At 39.8% G+C, this 18,424-nt stretch overlaps 1 protein-coding gene across 5 annotated transcripts in view; it reads left to right on the top strand.

Annotated features, from left to right (window-relative positions):
* Nucleotides 1-5,190, top strand: part of EPN2 (epsin 2) — a 100,608-nt gene extending 95,418 nt beyond the window's left edge. For all 5 annotated transcript variants that reach the window (XM_043975235.1, XM_043975238.1, XM_043975237.1 and 2 more), the window contains one exon: nt 1,540-5,190. In XM_043975235.1, the coding sequence (XP_043831170.1) occupies nt 1,540-1,874 (335 nt within the window). In that variant the 3' untranslated portion in view covers nt 1,875-5,190. The remainder of the gene's footprint in view (nt 1-1,539) is intronic.
* Nucleotides 5,191-18,424: the final 13,234 nt, after the last annotated feature.

The raw sequence follows: 18,424 nt of genomic DNA, 5'->3' as shown, positions 1-18,424 counted from the left end.
TTTCTTTTCTCTCTTTTTTTTTTTTTTTTTTGGCGGGGCATTGAGGGTTAACTGACTTGCCCAGGGTCACACAGTTAGTAAGTGTCATGTCTCTGAGGCCAGATTCAAACTCAGGTCCTCCTGAATCCAGGGCCAGTGCTTTATCCACTATGCTACCTAGCTGCCCCCTGTTCCCATGTTTTTTGGGCAGGGAAATGAAGGTTAAGTGACTTGCCCAGGGTCACACAGCTAGTAAGTGTCAAGTGACTGAGGCCAGATTTGAACTCAGGTCCTTCTGAATCCAGGGCTGGTGCTTTATCCACTGCTCCACCTAGCTGCCCCACCTATTTCTTTCCAACAGTTTTCATATGACAAGGACCCAAGGCCCTTCACCAACTAGGTTGCCACTAATCTGTACATGAGGATGCCTGGGGCAGTTGCAGCACTTGTATGTCAGTCATTTCCCCTCTGCCCTATACCCTATAATGTTGTGAGATCTCTTCATCTATCTGCCTCTAGGACAAACCCTTCCACGCCACCTACCTGATTTCCTTATCTTTAAGCTCATGTTCTGTCTCTTCCTTCCATTCTTCTCTGTATATCCGCCCCCTCCAAAAAAGAAAAAAATGTAGTTATAAAATCATGAGAGCATTTCTTCTGTGACTCATAAACTAATTTTAGAAAAATGGAGCCAAAATTTAGAGGATTTGAAGATAATATCCAAAGAGGACTAGAGTGATGATAAAATCCAACTGTGCTCTTCTTGTCAGATCATATCTACAGTATTATATTCAGTTCTAGATGCAATATTTTTAGGGAGGACATTGATAAACTGGAGAATAGCTAGAGGAAGGTAGCTGAGCTGATTAAAGGCCTCTAGAATATAAAAATCAGGTTCAAGGAACCGGAAAAGAGGAGTTAAAGGGAGGAGATAGCTGTTTTCATGTATTTGATGTATGACTGTCATACAGATTAGATTTGTCCCTTGAGGGCAGAACCAAGAGCAACAAGTGAAAGCAGCTGTAAGGCAAAATTCTGTCTGATAGAAGGAGAAACTAACAATTAGAGCTATCCACAGTGGAATGGACTCTACAGAAGGAGTGGATTTTTCCTCATGGGAGATAGGAAAGCAAAAGTTGAATGACCACTTGCTTGAAGTATCATAGAAGAGATTGTCATTCAGGTATGGGTTGATTAAATGGCCACTGAGGTTCCTTCCCAACCCTAGGATTTATGAACATATTTTTAGCCTTGCCAGCAGTGTTTTCTTTGAAGAATAAAACTCATTTTGAGGTTAAGTCCTGGTATAGTTGAGCTGTGGGGAGGGGAGGGGGGCTGACTTAGTTCTGCATTCAGAATTCCCAAACTCAAGCAACCACCTTAGCCTTCCTAGTAGCAGGAATCACCATGTACTTTTGTGAGAAATCTTGTATCTGTGTTCTTTCCCAAGACATAGTTGTCATTTCTCCAAGAAAGTTGCATGTTTATGATTCTAGATCTCTGGAATAGGCAGGACATTGTTTCAAAGTTAATAATCATGTATTTCTTCCATTTTAATAGGTTCTTCTACTACAACACCAACTCCGATCAATCCTTTCCAGGTGAATCAGCCTCAGCCCCTGACATTAAACCAGATGAGAGCAAGCCCCATCATGGGAACAAGTCCTTCTTTCAGTACTATGTCATCAATGAGCATGGAGCCAATACCTCTGCCTTCTATGGCACCGGTGGCTGTTGGAATGGCACCAATATCATCTTTGGGCAATGTGACATCTCTGACTAGAATGGGCCAAGGGATCGCCATTTCAGGATCTATGTCCCAACCTCTTCATAGTACAGGAATTCCTCCACCTGCATCCCAGTCAACAAGTACAACCAACCCTTTCCTCTTATAACATCCCAGATGAACAGAGCTTCCTTTCCAGAACATTTTGCAGATTGAAGTCTTCGTTGGAGTAAAATGAACAAAACTCTGTTTGGATTGAATGATGTGCAAGAGATTTGAACATAAATTTGTGGTTTACAGTCATGACTTTGAGAAGAGTTGGACTCTACTAATTCATCTAACTCTAATCTTGGCAGTAGTCCCTAGCTTCGGTTCATCAGGCATTTCTTAAAATGTCCCGATGACCCAGAAGTGAAATTGGTTTGTCTGTATTGGTTATCAGTACTCTTTAGGGAGAAGCCTGCCACTTCAGTTCCCTCTGTACTCTTTTGCAGATGTCAGAACAATGTGCTGTATTCTAAAATTGTCCCCTGCATTACTCATTTCTCTTAGTCATTGGAGATAAAAGACAGAGTGCTAGTGACCGCTTTTTGCACATAACTATACAGTTCCTGACTGTTGGTTCACCCATAGTCCTTATACTTAGGAGAATAGTTGGGCATACAGAAGACCAGATTTACACATCAGACTTTGCAACACAAAATCACGCCACTTTCTTCTCATAACTTTGGATTCGGAAAGCAGGTTTACTACTCCAAAACTTCACTTGAGAGTTCTTACACTGTCGAGCATAAGATGTGATGTCTGCAGTGTTAATCTTATACACTACTTACTATATGGGGACTCTTAGTGACCTTTCTGGGGATGGCATGCTACACTCGTGCTAAATGAGGCTTCCGCTCTGTGCTTGTCCAGTAGTGACTCTTTTTGAAAGTTATTGTGTGTCTTTTATTTTTATTTGACTTTACCATGTGAGTTGGAAAGAAAAAATACAGTGGAAAACTCTTGAATTAAATTCACTAGGGCAAGCTTTAAAACTAATTCAGGCTTAACCTTGCTATATGCAGTTATTCTTGTATACTTTTGCACATATTTTGTTTTTAGTACAGTTTCATATTTGAGTTTGCAAAATTATCTAATAGTCCTTTTTGCTAACATTTTTATAATGTGGTTCTTATTTAACTGTCTAGTTTTGATAGAATTTTATCAGGTCTGGCTGAAATTAAAATATTGGCAGGTGTCATTTTTATGGTTTAAAATGCTCTCTTATTTATGGTTTTTAGCTCTGTTTCTGTAAGGGAATTTTAAAGGAAAGAAAAACACTAAAACTTTGAACAACAACAATTCATAATGAAAAATGAAAGCAAATTCTTGAGACTTTATAGAAAAAAGATGGGAATTTGATTACACTTAACTGAAATGACATTTATTTAAAAAAAAAAAAGCCTCAAGTTGCCTTTTCCTTTCTTCCCCTTTTTGGTAGTTTTCCAATTGAACCAACTTTTAGCCTTTGTAGGTAGATCATGAGAGAGGCTATTTTTCTTACTATGATATCAACATCTTGAAATTTTAAAAATTCTAATGTATGAATGTGACTCTAAATTTTTATCAACTAATTATTTTTTACAAAAGGCACTTTCCAGGTTAACAATTAGTTCTCTTTACAACTTGAATTGTAAGTTGAACAACAGATCTTTAACTCTACATGATTTTGATTTCATCACTTTTAATTAATCCTTGCTTGAGTTAAAGATGATTTAATATCATTTGTACACAAAACTTACTTTCTCCCCTATGGGCAGCCTTTTTTCCCCAATGATTTTATTTCTTACTCACCTTCCAAAAATCCACAAGTTACACTCAAAAGGTGCATGTTTAAGAGTTCTGAACCCAAACTAAGTCTCTTATCAGAACATTACTGAAATGAACTAATGTCAGTGTTGGGAAGGGGAGGCGGGGGGATGTCAGAACTAGATTTGCAGCTGTGCTCTTACTGTATATATTGAAATAACCTAAAATAGCATGACACAGAAGGAAGGTACAGTAAACAACTAGGGGATTGAGTTGTGCTCTTTAGCCAAGGTTCAGAAAATATTCCAAACTTGACCACAGTCACTGATGTCAGCCCTACAAGTTGAATTCAGTTAACTTCAGAGTCCTCAAAATACTAGAAATTTGGATGTTTAAAGATATGCCGATCCCTCTACCTATTAATTTTGAATGTATAAAGGCAGATTTAAGAATGCTCATCTGAGATTTTACTGGAGAAAAAAAAATTCACACTTAGTATCTTATAAACAATAATGCATTAATGTTGTTTATGCCCTGCCCTTCTGCCCCCAATTCAATTAAAAAAAATATTTAAGTAAGGTGGTGTAGACCAGAAGCAACTTACTTCTAGGAGTAGAAAATTTCTAGGCCTTGGTATTGGTATATGAAAAATGCACTTTCCAGTTGAGCTGTGGCAAGAAGGTTCACCCTGTTTATTCTTTGGGTTTGATTATTCCTAATTTCTCATTTTAAAAAATTCTGCTAATATATACAAAGTTTTAAGTATGTCATAACAAGTCCAGTGGATTTTTAGTCACATAATATTTATAAGAATATTAGGGATTTTTTTTTTCTTTTCAAACTAACTTTCTCTTGGGATCAGGGAGAGTAACTGATCTTTACAGCTGAGAATAGGAAACACCATCATGGAATGGTGTGAATAAAAGGCTGTGGGTCTGGGAGAATAACTTGCATGCTCTTATTTGAAACCATTCAACCAAGCCACTTTAAATACTCTCTCTACCATTTTCTTTCTCTCTTAGGAAAACAAAAATTACACTTCTTAATTACTTAAGCAATTATGTCAGGCAGTGTTGGTGAACTATTCAGAAGCCAATTTTAGGTGAGGGTAGAAGGGAAACAAGATTCTCCCTATGAGTTCCAGGACGCTGATTTCATTTCCAGCCTGGAGCAACCTCCAGCTGTTATGAAATAGTCTGTGGAAAAGATTCAGCTCATGTGCTAAGTATTTGCCAGAGGTGGCAGACCTGGGCAGCATTAGCTGACATCAAAAGGTCCATCGTGTTCAACTTTTAAAGCCATTTCAGGATCTTATGCTACTCTCCTTTGGAGGGCCATCATGTAAGTGAGTTCTCCCATTTCCTCTCCTTAACCACCTTCCCACTCCCTTTTTTAGTGAAAGAAATTTTCGTTTTGTTTGTCTCTTCCCCTCTTGGATTTACACTTTCCCAATAAGGTGCTTTGGTCAGATATGTTAGGGACCCAAAAATAGCCTTACTGGTCAAATTGACCCAAATTCAAATAGTGTTAGCAATTCTTTTGTATAAAAAAACAAAAAGCAAAAAAAAAAATCTTGGTATGACTTTGAACCCTAAAGTATGGTCAGTTATTTATTCGGTCAGTTTTATACTCTATAGAAACCACAGTATGTGCTGGAGGAGGCCTAGAACAGAAGGGGGAAAGGGAAGGGGACCCTGCCGGTCGGGGGAGGGGGGAGCTTTGGGTGGGTGGGTTCCATCTTGTGCTGTTTACAGTCTTTCTGAGCTCACACAAAGTACAGCTCATGATATTCTCCATCTTCCCTTTTGCTGTTACTATTTCTAATGTGTACTGTATGTATTAATATTGCACAGATTGTGGAAAAATTATATGGTTTATTTTTCACAAGTGGAATCTCACACAAACCTTGCTTACTTTTTACAAGTGTTACAACTGAAATATTTACCAAACTGTTTTCATAATCCTGGAGCAGGCTGCTTTTTTGAATTTGTGCTGACTATTGACACTATTTACTGTATAAATATAATTTATCATTTGTATCATAATGTTATGTATCTCTCTGTGTCATTTTTTTTACCCTGAAGATGTCATACTGACATGTTTATGCCAGCAGAACAGTGGAAAGAAGAGGGCCTGTAGCTGCACTGGTCAGAATTAAAATTGTATTGCTTACATTGCTGAGTGATGTTGCCTTTGTCATCTTCAGGTGTTGGAGCTTAGGACCTGTTTTGGAATTGTCTTTAAATCCTATTAAATGTATGAGCTCTCAAGATGACAGGCATAATCATCCCACCTCTACCACTTAACCACCTGTGTGATCTTGGCAAATCATTTACCTTCTCTGACCCCTAGTTTTCTAATCTGCAAAATGAGGAGGGCTGGACTCACTGGCCTTCAAGGTCTATTGTGGCTTCAAATCTAAGCAGCTGGTTGGTCCAGTGTATATAGAAGGCTGCTCCTGGAGTCAGGAAGACCCAAGTTACTAGATGTGTGATCCCGGACAAGCAACCTAACCTCTTTCCTCAGTTTCCTCAACTGTAATGTGAGGATAATAAATGGCACCTACCTACCTCCCACGGTTGTTGTGAAGCACGTAGTAGGTGCTGTATAAATGCTATTACCATGACTGGTTTCTAAGCAGGAACTGTATGATAAAAGCTGTTTTAGAAAGATTATCTTGTTGCCTATGTAAAGGAGAATGGGAAGGAAAAGGGACTGTGAGAGTAGAGAGACCAATTGAAGCTACTCCAAGTTAGTCACAAAGTGCTACGAATCCAGGCCAGCGAAGTGGCCGTGGAAAGGGAGAGGACAAAATGAATTCCTTAGCTGACTGAGTCTGATGCTCTGTTCTACTTACACTATGTAATTAACTGATGAACATATCCCTTTGAGTATTTAGTGGTTGGTCACAATCCTGAGCCAGCATTGAGCTTGGATGACAGACATCTCTTGTTTTCATCAGGAAAGGTTAGTATTTATTAGAGAATCTGGTTCTGTCGGAGTGTGTCCCTTGCTTCCCTACACACTAAGGGAGGGTTTTGAGGGGCCAGACCTAGGATTTCATTGGTGGAAGTAGCTCCTTGATGAGGAAAAGTTATCTGCCACTATAGACCTACCATCCTGCAACTTAAAAAGAGTCTAGGGCCACATAGCTAGTATGTGACAGGTAGAACTTGAATGGGAGTAATCCTGGTTTGAAGGCAGCCAACCCTATTTCCATTATGCCACCCTGCGTCTGTGTCTCTTATGGGGCAGAGGTAACATTTAAGTAGCTTTAAGCAAAACAAATGAATAGGTGTTCTGTGCCAGGATTTAGAGTTCCCTGGATATTGACTTCTTGTCATCACTAAATGTGACTGATTCTTCTGTTTAGCTTGGGAAAAGACTGCATTCCCTGAGCCCAGAAGTATCACAAGGTGGAATTGAAAACAACTCACGGGCAGCTAGATGGCGCAGTGGTTAAAGCGCTGGCCCTGGATTCAGGAGTACCTGAGTTCAAATCCAGCCTCAGACACTTAACACTTACTAGCTGTGTGACCCTGGGCAAGTCACTTGACCCCCATTGCCCCGCAAAAAAAAAAAAAAAAGAAAAGAAAACAACTCACCTTGGTTACTCTTGCCCACACACGTTAGATAAGAGATGTTTAAGCCAAAGGAACCAATAGGCATTGTAATAGTTACACCCTGGGCATTGGCCCCACTCTCTCCATTCTGGTTTTTATATTGGAAGGAATGTAGACCAGCAACTGGGCCCAAAGTCAGGAAGATTTGAGTTCAGATCCAGCCTGGGGCACTTAACTAGCCATGTGTTCCTGGGCAAATCACTTAATATCTGTCTATCTCAGTTTCTTCACCGGTAAAATGGTGATTACAGCACCTACTTCCCAGAGTTGTGAGGATCAAATAAGATAATACTTATAAAGCACTTAGCACAATGCCTAATACATAGAAGGTGCTAGGTAAATGTTTGCTATTGTTATTTTAAATCACGATTTAAGGCCTTTGATGATATCTAGAGAGAATTCCTTGTAAAAAAAAAAAAAACTTAATCTGTGGTGACAGTTCAAAAACTCCATTATTACCTAATTCTTCTTGGCTATATGTCTGGGCAAATAACCTCCCCGCTCTGGGCTTCAATGTGAAAAGAAGGGGTCGGTTCAGCATGTCCCAGGGTCATCTATCGTTCTGTGATCCTAATAATAATTCGTACTAGAGCTTTATAGTTTTACGTCACACAGTACTTAATATGCATTACCCTTAATTCTCCCAATAGCCCCATGAAGTTGGCAGGGCAGGGGGTTACTGTTTCCATTGGCAAATGAGCCTCAGTTAAACTTGGTTATTATTACTTCACCAGTGGAGTCAGATTTCTAGAATTGAAGGGCTAGAACCTAGTCTTCTGACTCCAGTATTCCTTTCACTTTCATATACTGCCATACTACTGATATTTTAGGATTGTAGAGGACCTTCAAGGGGCTTTCACAGCCACTAGGCATCTGAGTGGTGTGGTGGATAGAGTGCCAGTATGAAATCAGGAAGACATGAGTTCAACTTCTGCCTCGACATACCAGCTGTATGACCCTGGGCAGGTCACTTAGCCTCTGTTTGCCTTGGTCTCTTCATCTACAAAATGGGGGGGGGGTAATAACACCTAACTCCCCAGCTTGTTAGGATCACTACTCATGTAAAATGAGATATTTTTAAAGGGCTTTTGCAAACCTTGAAAGTGCTCTATAGGGGGGCAGCTAGGTGGCACAGTGGATAAAGCACCGACCCTGGATTCAGAAGGACCTGAGTTCAAATCCAGCCTCGGACATTTGACAATTAACTAGCTGTGTGACCCTGGGCAAGTCACTTCACCCTCATTGCCCCCCACAAAAAAGCAAAAAAAAAAAGTGCTCTATAAATGCTGTCCATTGCTATTCATTGCCCCATCTGGTCCTCATTAACAATCCTAGGAGGGAGACATGGCAGGCATTATTATCCCCATTTTACAGATGAAATAGAGACCCAGAAAAGTTGTGACTTTTCCTATTTCACATAGCTATCAATAGATGGAGCCAGGAATAGATCCTAGGTCCTGACTCACAGTTTTGAACCCCTTCTGTTGTACCACAGGAATGCTAGAAGAGATTAAAAAAGTAGGCATGGAGGGCATCCATTTCCTGACCAGCTCAACCCCAACTGGGGTCCCTGATGACCAGAAACAAGACTTGAGTTATGACAATAAAGAAAGGTTTGGGGGGAGCAGAAGAGGAAAAAGGGTCTGGCTGTCTTCTTCAATTTCTAACTCAGAGGTACATATCTGAGTCCAAAGTCTGTTCCATATATGTTTCTATGGTCACTTTCTCCAGTGCTTGAATGCCAAGGACTAGTTAGAGAAAGTGTACAAACAGAACAGTGTCTATGCCCGAATAATTCTCAAGCAGATGTGAAGCAGCTAGATAGGCCTTTCCCACCTCCCCCTCGCCTTCCACCAGCCAATCGTTTTTGGAATGCAAAGATGCCTGATGATCTCAGATTCCAATTTAAGAAGTTCCAAATTGAAGTTGGCTTCAAGAGTTTTGCCTAAAACAAGTCTTCTTTTCCTCAGTAGGGTTTAAGCTACAAGTCCTTGCAGTTTCAGAAGCCCTGGGCCCTAAAGGTCATCTTCCCTAGTTTTTTGTCATTGGCATCTCAAATCTCACCATTCAAACCTCTTGAGTCTTCAAATGTTTGATGGTCTCCCAAGAGTCCCCAATTTAAATGGTTTATATGCTTAAATGGAGCCCATTTTCATCAATGTTGGGCACTCCTTCCGCTGGTGCAGATGGAGACCCATCCTGTGGATTCTCATCCTTGGCAATTCTTTACTGTGACTTTTCACGAATGCTCTACAGGGGATGTGCTGGAGACCAGTTTCTTTTATATATTTTGTAGCCATGAATGTAGGACTGATTATCCATCCATCATGCTTTATTTTCACTACATGATGGGCACCCTTCCTTTTCCAAACATACATCTCCTTGACAATGGCTATGGGATCTTCTTCTTCTTCTTCTTCTTCTTCTTCTTGCAGGGCAATGAGGGTTAAGTGACTTGCCCAGGGTCACACAGCTAGTTAAGTGTCAGGTGTCTGGGCCAGATTTGAACTCACGTACTCCTGAATCCAGGGCCGGTGCTTTATCCACTATACCACCTAGCTGTCCTGACCTTTTTTAAAAATTATTTTTATTTTTTAGTTTTCAACATTTGTTTTTATAAGATTTCTAGTTTCAAATTTTTCTCCCTTCCTCCCCTCCTTCTCCCCTCCCCAAGACAGCAAGTAATCTGATATATGTTATATATGTATAATCATATTAAGGCCTTTGATGATATCTAGAGAGCACACTCATTGATGAGAATTCCTTGCAAGTAATCTGATATAGGTTGTATGTGTACAATCACATTAAACCTATTTCTGCATTAGTCATGCTGTGAAAGAAGAATCAGAGCAAAAAGGAAAAACCTCAAAAAAGAAAAACAACAAAAACAATAGAAATAGTATAGTTCAATCTGCATTTAGATTCCACGGTTCTCTTTTTTCCCTGGATTTGGAGAGCATTTTCTATCATGAGTCCTTTGGAACTATCTTGGACCACTGTATTGCTGAGAAGAATCAAGTCTATCACAGTTGATCAACACATAATGTTGTTGATACTGTGTACAATGTTCTCCTGGTTCTGCTCATCTCACTCAGCATCAGTTCATGTAAGTCCTTCCAGGTTTCTCTGAAGTCTGCCTGCACATTGTTTCTTACAGCACAATAGTGTTCCAGTACATTCATAGACCACAACTTGTTTAGCCATTCCCCAGTTGATGGGCAACACACCACAAAAAGAGCAGCTATAAATATTTTTGTACATGTGGGTGCTTTTCTTAGGGACCTTTTTATGTGAAAGTCATCATTGGCAAATATGTACAGCTAATTTGTGCCTACCATGAATTTTTCAGTTGCTTTTGATTTTTCTGAGATCATAGCGTTCCATTATTTTCAGCAGTCTTGGCCAATAAACCAGTTAACCAATGAACATTTACTAAGCACCTACTATGTGCCCAGCACTGTACTATGTACTAAGTGAAACAGTTCCTGCTCTCAAAATTACATTCTGTCAGGGGGACATCATACCCACATAGAGGTATATACAAAATAGATACAAGTGATTTAGCAGAGAAGGAAACAACAGCTGTGGGGGTGGGGTAGTGATAAGGAAAGATGACATGTAAAAGTAGCAGATGAGCTGAGTCTTGAAGAAAGGTAGGGGGGCAGTTAGATGGCGTAGTGGATAAAGCACCGGCCCTGGATTCAGGAATACCTGAGTTTAAATCCGGCCTCAGACACTTGACACTTACTAGCTGTGTGACCCTGGGCAAGTCACTTAACCCCCATTGCCCCGCCAAAAAAAAAAAAAAAAGTTTAGGTTGAAGAAAAGTAGGGATTCTCTTCTTCCGGGGCATGGGGGACAGCCATGGGAGTCAGGAAATGGAATACCATGGATAAGGACCGATAGGTACCTGAAAATACATAGCCAGAAAGGTAGGTTGAGGGGCAGCTAGATGGCGCAGTGAATAAAGCACTGGTCTTGGATTCAGGAGGACCTGAGTTCAAATCCAGCCTCAGACACTTGACACTTAACTAGCTGTGTGACCCTGGCCAAGTCACTTAACCCTCATTGCCCTGTAAAAACAAACAAACAAACAGAAAGGTAGGTTGAGGCCAGGTTGTGAAAGGCTTTAAATGACAAAGTAGTTTATCTATTTTGTGCGGCAGCTAGGTGGTTCAGTGGACAGGAGTCAGGAAGACATGATCATCTTCCTAAATTCAACTCCAGCCTTGGACACTTACTAGCTGTGTGACCCTGGGCAACTCATTCAATCCTATTTACCTCAGTTTCCTCACTTGTAAAAATGAGCTAGAGAAGGAAATAGCAAACCGCCCTAGGATCTTTGCCAAGAAAACCCCAAATGGGGTCAAACAAAGTTTATGTTTTAACTTGGCGGTATTAGGGAGCCACAGGTGTTTATGAATAATCTGACCTGGACACTTGGGCAGCTGTGTAGGGGATGGATTAGAGTGGGTAGAGGATCAAATTGGAGGACCAGTTAGGAAACTCTTGCAAGAGTTGAGGCTTTTGAAAGCTCTACTTGGCAGCTGGATGGCTTAGATAATAAAAATGCTCTGCTTGGCATCAGAAAGCATGAATTTGAATCTTTCCTCCTATATTTTCTAAACATGTGACTGTAGGCAAGTCACTTAACTTCTCCATCTGCCTTAGTTTACTCATCTGTAAAATGGAGGTAATAACACCCTCCCAGGGTTGTGAGGATCAAATAAGAAAATTGTAAAGCACTGATTAGTACAATGCCTGGTACATATAAAACACTATGAACATGTTAGCTATTATGATTATGTGTATACATATACATGTATATATATACATGCAAACCTTAAAGAACTATATAAATTTTAGTTATTATTATACAGGAGTTTTTTTTAACATCAAACCAAAATCATTTTTGCAATTTCCACTTATTACTTCTGATTTGCCCTCAGGAAAAAAATATCTAATATCTAATATCTCTTTTCACCAAACTCTTTCAAATAAGCATGCCTAGACACTTTATCTGAAAAAATGACCCGAATCAACAACCTAACTCTGGGCTAAATGGGTAAAATCCTCATTCATTATCCCTACAGCATCATAATCAGCCTGGCAACTGACTGAATAGACTGGATACTTTTGCTTGATTTGTTGCTACTCCCGAATGCTCTGTCCTCTTCTCTCCTGTGTGAATAATGGCTTAAAAGTCTACTTACCTATAGCCTAAGCTCTAGGCCTTTGTATGACTGAGGGTAATTGGAGTTGTCTCCTTCCTCCAAGGGAGTAAGCACCATGGTCGTCTCTGTTCCTTGGTACCTCAAGGGAAGTGGTTACAAGGTGGAAAAAAGGGAAAACTTTTTAGTTTAACCCTTTCTTCTGCCTATGCCCAGATTTTCTACAGAATGGGACAACGATGTATTTGTTTTATATTCTCTAATGGAATGCCCCAAACTGATTTCCCTTGGGGCAGCAAGGTGGTACAGTGGATAAAACACCAGCCTTGGATTCAGGAAGACCTGAGTTCAAACTTGACACTTATTAGCTGTGTGACCCTGGGCAAGTCACTTAACCCTCATTGCCCTGCAAAAAAACAAAAACAAAAAAATCCCCAAACCAAAAAACTGATTTCCCTTTCATTAGGACTTCAACTCAAATGATCTCCATGAGGACCATCCTCTGTGATCAGCTGTCTATCTCACCACACAGTTCAATAGTGTCCTCTTCTCCCCTAAATAGTTTAGGAATCCTTCCCCAGCTCAAAGGGCAAGAAGTTGGACTACTTCAGTGCCAGAGTAGCCCAAATAGCCCATAAACCAGCGCTGAGAACCCACCAGGACAAATTCCATCTGTCATGAAATCTTAAGTTATACTAACATAAGCTTGGGAGACACGTCATTTGAAGAGATCCTTTAAGGCTTGCACTTGGATGGCCCAAGTTAGAAGCTTTTTTTTTTTTTAATCAACAAAAAGTAGATATCAATCTTCTTAAATTTTCTATACCTGTCGATTGTGTGACCATGAAAATGTGACCTACTCTAGAAAATTCTCTGTGAAAACCTGCTTGTTCTCTTATGTTTCTAACAAGGACATCATTTATAGGTACTAACCCTCCATTAAAGACTTTACAGAGATGAGGAAGTAGGCATATGGCTTGGTAATCAGAGAGGCAGTGGGGTGTCGTGAAAAGGGTGTTTGAATTAGTGTCAGAAGATCCCTCAGCTAAAGTCCCACCTTGGACATTTACTAAGTGTGGGACTCAGAATCCATTTCCTCATCTATAAAATAGAGATAACAAGACATCCTCCGGGACATTCTTATTGTGAGGAAAGCACCTTGTCAATTTAAAGTTTTATAGAAATGCCCAAAGTTGTTGTTATTCTTAGTATTTTGGTAAAAAGTGCCATCATTGATCTTTTCCATTCATTTAGAACTTTCCAATCTTCAAGAATTTGAAAAACAATCTTTAGTTCCTTTAAAATTGTATCACCTGGGGCAGCTAGGTGGCGCAGTGGATAAAGCACAGGCCCTGGAGTCAGGAGGACCTGAGTTCAAATCCGACCTCAGACCCTTAACACTTACTAGCTGTGTGACCCTGGGCAAGTTACTTAACCCTCATTGCCCCGCAAAAACAAAAAACATGGTTTCTTCTTCTTCCTCCTCCTCCTCCTCCTCCTCCTCTTCTTCTTCCTCCTCCTCCTCTTCTTTTCTTCTTCTTCCTCCTCTTCCTCTTCTTCTTCTTTGGTAGGACAATGAGGGTTAAGAGACTTGCCCAGGGCCACACAGCTAGTAAGTATCAAGTGTCTGAGATCGGATTTGAACTCAGGTCCTCCTGAATCCTGGGCCAGTACTTCATCCACTGTGCCACCTAGCTGCCCCGTGAATGGTTTCTTCTTGAAGAAAACATTAAATACATACAGACATGTGACTTCTGTGTAATCACCTAGCTCATTAGCCTCTTTAATTTCTTGATTCCAAACCATATTTTTCAACCTACCTTCTCAACAAAGTCTGTGAATCAAGGTAAATGTTGACATTATTTAAAGAATATCATAAAATTTCTTTTTCTAAACTACTATTCCCAAACAGACATTGCTGATTTCTTCTAGTTCTGGGCAGGACTGAAAAGACATGACAAGTTTTAAACAGGAGATCTGTAGTGGCAACACAAATGACAGGAGTTTGGACTGGGGCTTTTCCATTTGAGAGAGACAGACTCTGAGCATGTGGTCTGAATGAATGCCCAAAAGGCTTTTTAGCTGTGGCAAGTGAAAAATGAAATGGCTGAAGAAACAAAGGTTCAAGCTTCCAAGCACATCAATTTATTAAGCAATAAATGCCAAATGCATAACAAATCAGGACCAGGCCTCTTCAGCTTTGGCACTGGACCCCAAATACAGGGGGAGACAGATTTTATGCATTAAAAACAACTAATCAAATAAGACCAATTAATTAAAAGAAAACAATTAACAGGATAGTAAATTAGATAATCTTATTTCAAATTGGAGGAAGGATAAGGGAAGATAAGTCAGAAGGGGGAGAGCAAACAGGTACAATTCCCTAAAATCAGAAAAAAGCGGTGTACCACTCCCCGCCAAGTGTCTATATTCAATCAAAGAAGGAACACGGAAACAACAATTAATTGACCAGTACCAGGCCAGTTTTCATATAAGACATATGGGTTGCTTGAGATGTATAATTGTGAGAAAATTCCTTGCATCAATCTTCAGATCTGACTGGGGTTCTGGTCAGCATAACCTAGTTCCCAAAGCAGAAGGTAGAAATGGACCAGCCTCTGAGCCATGCCATGCAGGGCTGAGTTCAAACAATACAGTAAAGTTTTCTCACAAGTCCCACGATTGAATAAAGTTTTCTCACAAGATAGAAGTTGGACTAGGTCCAAAATGGAATAGAAGGGAAACTGAGGGGGCAGCTAGATGGCACAGTGGATAAAGCACTGGCCTTTGATTCAGGAGGAACTGAGTTCAAATCCAGCCTCAGACACTTGACACTTAACTGGCTGTGTGGCCCTGGGCAAGTCACTTAACTCTCATTGCCCCGGGGGGGGGGGGGAAGAAAAAACAAAAACAAAAAAAGAAAGGGAACTGAGCTAGCTCTAGAACTGAGTCACTAGATGGAGTAAGTGTGGTTCACTCAATTCCCACTAGCACCCACTGTTCTAATTCCCTCAAAGACCCAGAAGTTTTAATGGAAGCCATGGAGTCTTCTCAAAGCAAGAGTCTGAACTGACTTGGAGATAAAGGGATAGTGAAAGAGGCACAGTGCAGAAAGGGAATGGTAGTAGTAGCTCCATCCAGCTGCTGCCTCAGCCTGCTAGGGGTCTGAGGAGAGCTGGGGCTGGAACAGACAGGGACATTGTCAATCTGTCTCTCCAGGAGATGTGAGAAGGATGATGACTTGCTTCAATTCCCTCCTCCTCTCTTCTTCTGCCAAGATTGCAGAGATTTATATTCATAATTCTAAACTTAATTAGTACCTTAGGATCAACTCAATTATACCAAAATTATGATCGTTTAGTACTGCATTTTAATGGTCTGTCTCTTTATTTGCAAGGGGTGTGTGGGGGAGGCACAGGAGAGAAAGACAGTGGCTGAAGATTAGGTCAGTAAGAAAAAGAGCTGACCCTTGCCAGGGGCATGCTAGTAAATGTTTAATAATTGGTTCTCTCCACTCCCCCTCCCAAACCTCAACAACCCAATAACAACAAATGTCAGCACAAAACACTTTTAAGTATAATCTGCATAATTAACATTTTCTCTATCACTTTCTTAAATCTAGGCAATCCAAGGAATTGTCAAAATTTAACATTTGGCTCTAGTGTAATTCTACTTCTGTCTCAGTTGCTAGGGTTTTAAAAAAATATTATTCTAGCTGGGAGCTCTGAGCAAATTAAGAAAACATCTCAATGATTTTGAGTTATTGATGTTCACTGAACTTTCCGAAGGAAAGTAAAGCTGGATCCACAGTTTTCCTTTTCTGGGCCTAGGGATAGCCACTGCTGTCTGGTTAGGGGAATAGATGCTGCTGGGTCAAGAGCCACAAAACCCATACCTACTTTGGGGTGGAGTGAGGGCAATGACAATGGAGTAGGAATTTCCTGGTGGGAGGAGAAAGGGAGTGGTGGGATCCAGTCATGAGGGCCAACATTCCAAGGGTGGGGACCAAAGGAGAGAATAAGTATCCCTCTCTCTCCCTTATACTTTCAACCTCAAAACCTAGACAGTACAAAAGATTTCACTTTTAATGTGCACAAGAGAACTAATCTAAAATCAAGAGCTAAAATGTCTATGTAATGGAGAAATACTGGAAGCTTACACAAACATTTCAGGGCAAAAGCAAGGATACTCCCTCTTTCCACTATGATTTGATACAGTAATAGAAACAGCAGCTATAGCAATAAGACAAACAAAAGAAATCAAGGGAATAAGTAACATTACTCCTATTTGTAGGTGATGTGATTTTGCAGGTGGTATGCATAGGAAATCCAAAAAAAAAATCAATCAAGAAATTTAAAAAGATGATTAACAACTTCAGCAAAGTAACAGGATACAAAATAGCATACAAAAATTCATCAGCATTTCTATTTTTTTTATTAACAAAAATCAGAAGGAAAAATAGGGAAAATTCCATTTCAAATAACTACAATAGGCAAAAATAGCTGGGATTTGAAATAATGAGACATACACAGGACAATTATGAAACAGAATGCACAGAAATTAAGGAATATCTAAATAATTTGCAAGAAACTCAATGGACCATACCAATACAATAAAAACAATGATATTACTAAAAAACTACTAAATTAATCTACATATTTAGTGTTATGACAATCAGAAGACCAACAGGATATTTCACAAGGAAAACAAAAACAAAAATTCAGATTATACAACAGGCCAAAAATTTCAAGGGAAATAATTTTGTAAAGTAGGAATCAAGGCTATGGTGCTTATATCATAAAGAAGTAATTACCAAAATTATTTTTGTACTAGTTAAAAAATAGAGGGGGCAGCTAGGTGGCGCAGTGGATAGAGCACCGGCCCTGGAGTCAGGAGTACCTGAGTTCAAATCCGACCTCAGACACTTAACACTTACTAGCTGTGTGACACTGGGCAAGTCACTTAACCCCAATTGCCTCACTAAAAAAAAAAAAAAATAGAGAAGTAGAGGAGTGGAACAGAATAGATAGATGAGACCTAAAAGCATGGGAGAGTATAGCAGCTTAGTGTTTAATAAATCCAAGGACACAAACTGCTAGGGAAGACTCTTTATTAAACAAGAATGGTTTAGAAAACTTAAAAAGAATAGGTTCAGCCCAACATTTTACATCATAAGCCATAATAAATTCCACACGAAACAATCTAAATGTAAAAAGTTAAATCATTTTAAAAATTAGAGACTGGAAGGGTGTGTATTTCACAACTATAGCTAGGCAAAATATGAATAATTTGACGTGAGACGGTACGGTTCATAAAAAAGACAAAATAGACCACTTAAATTAAATAATGACATAGAATTCAAAAGTATTTGCATCAACAAAATCAAGGAGAAAAGTTACAAAACTGGGAAAAAAATCTTGGCATCAAACATCTCTGAGAAAAGTCTCGTATCCAACATCTGTAGGGAATTGTCACAAATTTATAGGACTCATTCATTAATACACTCACTCATACGATATACAATACAATACTCATTTACTCAATAAAGGAAGTTTTTAAGAAGATAGGAAGTTTTAAAAAACAGAAGTCAGAAACATAAGCTACTAACCATATGAAAAAATAATGCTCCAAATCAATGGAAATGTATTATCAACTCAAGAGCACAATTAGTCTAGCTATTCTGTAAATCAATTTGGAAATAGGCCAAAAAAAAGTTATTTGATTTCATGCTCTTTTGTCATAGCAAAAGGCAACAAAGGCTAGGCCAACTTTTCCCTAACAGGCAATGAAACAGTCCTTAAGATTTAATTGTTCCAAGGAGCTGAGGCTTAAACTTTTTTTTTCTTTCTTGCGGGGCTATGGGGGTTAAGTGACTTGCCCAAGGTCACACAGCTAGTCAAGTGTCTGAGGCTGGATTTGAACTCAGGTACTCCTGAATCCAGGGCCGGTGCTTTATCCACTGCGCTACCTAGCTGCCCCAGCTTAAACTTTTGATGTAGCTTCCTGGTCCAAAAAAATCCCAGTGCACAAGGTTTTGGGGTTCCTTAGGTCTGACCCATCCTGCTGACTGAATATAGCACCATTGGCAAATGTGGACATAGGGTAGCTGTGCCAAACTGAATCAAGGATGTTTC

This window comes from Dromiciops gliroides, chromosome 1 (genome assembly GCF_019393635.1).
Source record: "Dromiciops gliroides isolate mDroGli1 chromosome 1, mDroGli1.pri, whole genome shotgun sequence".
NCBI classification, from domain to species: Eukaryota; Metazoa; Chordata; class Mammalia; order Microbiotheria; family Microbiotheriidae; genus Dromiciops; species Dromiciops gliroides.
This window is presented reverse-complemented; position numbering and strand designations above follow the sequence as displayed.